The sequence below is a fragment of the Mizuhopecten yessoensis genome, unplaced genomic scaffold (assembly GCF_002113885.1).
Source record: "Mizuhopecten yessoensis strain PY_sf001 unplaced genomic scaffold, ASM211388v2 hete_36126818, whole genome shotgun sequence".
In the NCBI taxonomy this organism is placed as follows: domain Eukaryota; kingdom Metazoa; phylum Mollusca; class Bivalvia; order Pectinida; family Pectinidae; genus Mizuhopecten; species Mizuhopecten yessoensis.
The window spans coordinates 1-3,159 of record NW_018484389.1 but is presented as its reverse complement, the minus strand read 5'-3'; the positions used below and the strand labels follow the sequence as shown (position 1 = coordinate 3,159).

General features: G+C 38.1%; 1 protein-coding gene across 1 annotated transcript; it reads left to right on the top strand.

The window, feature by feature from the left end:
- Positions 1–177: 177 nt before the first annotated feature.
- On the top strand, positions 178–2,918 carry LOC110444459 (the record flags this gene model as incomplete). Its single annotated transcript, XM_021488835.1, has 3 exons — positions 178–395; positions 1,197–2,315; positions 2,798–2,918. Coding segments are annotated over exons 1-3 (1,383 nt in total), but the record flags the coding sequence as incomplete, so codon positions are not given.
- Between the last annotated feature and the right edge of the window lie 241 nt (positions 2,919–3,159).

Sequence of the window (3,159 nt, the reverse complement as noted above, 5' to 3'; positions counted from 1 at the left end):
GCCCCCCCTCACGTGCTAACATACGAGCCAACAACAGTGCTTACTGTAGCAGAATAAATAAAAAAGTAAATAGAAGTCAGAAGACTCATTCATAAATCTATAATGTAGTAGGTACTGTTGCATATGTATAACATGACATATTTTATATAATATATGTAACTTTTATTGCAGATCACAAAAAGAAAGATAAAAAGTTCACTCTAAAGATGTCTGTCTAGAGCTGAACACTACTGCTGTTTGTGGAATCAAAGTATGTATCGTGGTAATGTCATTTTATCAAATGGATCGGTGGCCTCACCTTATGGCATTGTGCCTGGACAGCAGCAACAACAACGGCCTGTCATGCTAAATGCTATGTATCGTTTTGGACAACAGACTCAACAAGCCACATACAGGTACATACTCATTAGTAGATACTGGTCATGTGCTAAAATGTTGTCTGGATTAGGAAAATTCTGTTTTTAATGTTTCATTAAGAGTAATTTCAGTTATGTTTATATAGTTTTGCAGATATACGGTGTTCACCACTATACACCATACTGGACTCATCCAGATCAATGCATAGTAGAGTCTACTACAGTTACAGAAATGTACATAGATCAAATTCTTAACCATTCATGATCATAACATACAAAGTCATAGGAGTCAGTTATGTTAAAAGCTTTAATCTGTAGATCATAAATTCATAATGCATAGAACCATAACACTTGAATACATTATGTGCAAACAATTTTCTTTGTCCTTGGGTCATAGGCTGGGAAGAGTTGAAATGCTAATCATATACTGAACTAATTAACATGCTTGTTGGGTATAAAAAGAAAAGGATACAAGCATTCTCAGTGTTCACAGAAACCCCCATTGAAAATACGTCAAATGTACCCTCAAATCGAAAATTTGGTGTGAACACTGATTCATCCAGGATTAGCTCAGGGATTTGGCCCCATCCCTGGGGACTTACACTTTATTAGGTCATTAATTTCCTAACCCCGTAACCATATTCACATGCTTACAGATCTCAACTGTGAAGTATCCTATTGGGACCAGGGAGATAGAGTTTGAAATAGGGAATTATTTCAAATGCTACTCCTAATGAGAAACATTTTGCCTTATTTGCTTAAATATCCAGGTGAGAAATACAGGGCCGTCTGAGTAATTTTAAGCTTGTGTCTGTATAGGTAAAACTTATTTACTTACAGGTCACAAGTCCCTCCTCAAGCTGTTTCTGGACAGCCATTGCGCATGCCATCAGTACCTGCAGGTTATGGTTCGTTACCATACACAGTGAAGCCAGCCCCTATAGTACCAACAGTTGCAGTGAGGAGTCAGACCCGGACCCAGTCTCAGCAGTACAGTTCCACAGTCATTGGAGGTGGTGGTCAAACCCAGCATTATTCTGCTGTCAGGAGTCAAACCCAACAGTTTTCTACGGCACCGAAACCTACTCCGATCTGTGTGAATCTCCTGAACAACAACGTTGCTGCTGGTGCCCCCTTACAACAAAACGCTGCAGAGAATGAACAGATTCGGAGACTGATCATTCAGAAGGCGAACATCCAGCAGAGTCCAGGCAGTAAAACACTTGTAACTAACAATACCATTGTTTCAAATAACACAATCATCAGAAACGATACACATGATACGGTCGTGAGGAATAATACATTTGTTGCTAATAAGACTATAGTCGCTAACAACACACTTGTGTCTAATAGTACACTGGTAAAAAATATCAATCTTGTGAACAACTCGCAAATCGCCGTCGCAAACCTTACAAGTAGGACTCCCAATCTTCCCCAGCAAGTCAGATTCGCTAATCAGTTTAACGCTGAAATTCTCAAACAAATTGACGCAAAACGAAATCAGCTGTTAGCTCAACGATATTACAATTCACAAAGGTTGAATGCTGTTCAGAACAATAGCCAAAAAGAAAACGTGAATTTGGTTCGTCTTCAAACCGAAAAATATCAAGGTAGTGACATCAGAGCAATTGAAGGAAGAGTCTCGCCCGCAAACTTGGACGGAAGTGTTTCACCTCATTCCCGTGAAAGAAGCATTTCACCTTCTGACGCAGAAAAGAATAATTCACCTTCTAAAGAAAGTCCCCCTCCAAGTGATCCTGAACCAGGCTGTTCAACAACTTCTCTTAAAAGAAGCATTTCCCCTTGTGAGTTTGAAAAAGTTATTCGATCTAAAGACAAAGACGAAGAAGATATTACAGACATGGCATCAAAGGATTTTGAAAGGTCATATAGCAGAGATTCGAGACCATATTCAAGAAACTCAGATTCATATCAGAGTCGGAGTAGTGGTAAAGGAAAGTGAGTTGATTTTACCCATGTATTTAAAATGAATAAGAACATATTGAATGTTAGTTCTTTCTGCTGTATGTTCTTCTTAAGTCATCATCTCTGATTATTAGCTATTTATAGCCTGAGCTGATCTGTTTATATCTTTGATTATGAAGAGAGAGAGAGAAAGGTAATTACATTTGCATTGACAAATATATTATTTTGAAATTCAGAAAATAAAAATTGATTTAGATCTATACAAATTCAAAGTCAGTCTTGTATAAGTGCATATCAGAGTTAGAGTATTCCATTTTTACTTTTCTTGGTAAAACAAACTGCCATCATTGTGTAGCTTCAGGATCAGCAACCACACTAAAGTTTAAAAACCCTTTTTTTTCAAATCTACCTTATAATAACAGTGTACAGAAAGTCAGTTTGAGTCAGAATTAAATATTTCTGATATCGGAGCTTGATCTGTTAATTATTAAATCAATACAATTTTCCATCTGCAGGAGACGTGCAGAGTCGCCCCACGATGATGATGCAAAGCGTGTTCGAGGCCTGCAGTGGGGACAGGGTGTGGACAACGATATCGCCCATTACCAGAACCCTGCTTACGCTGGCACTACAAAGGTATATATCTCGTACTAAAACACTCCTAACATTTTTATACATGTGTTAATAAAGGCCTGGTACACTGGCTCTACATATGTGTTCTAGAAAACTTCATTGTCAGAAACTTATTTTTTACTTTTCATCTTTGAACAAGATACTTAACTACGGTTGTTCCTGTCTACTCCACTGTAAATGAGTATGTGGTTCAGGGCAGTGCTAGAATTGTTGAATGCTAGCTGTGGGCACTGAAATGGCAGCA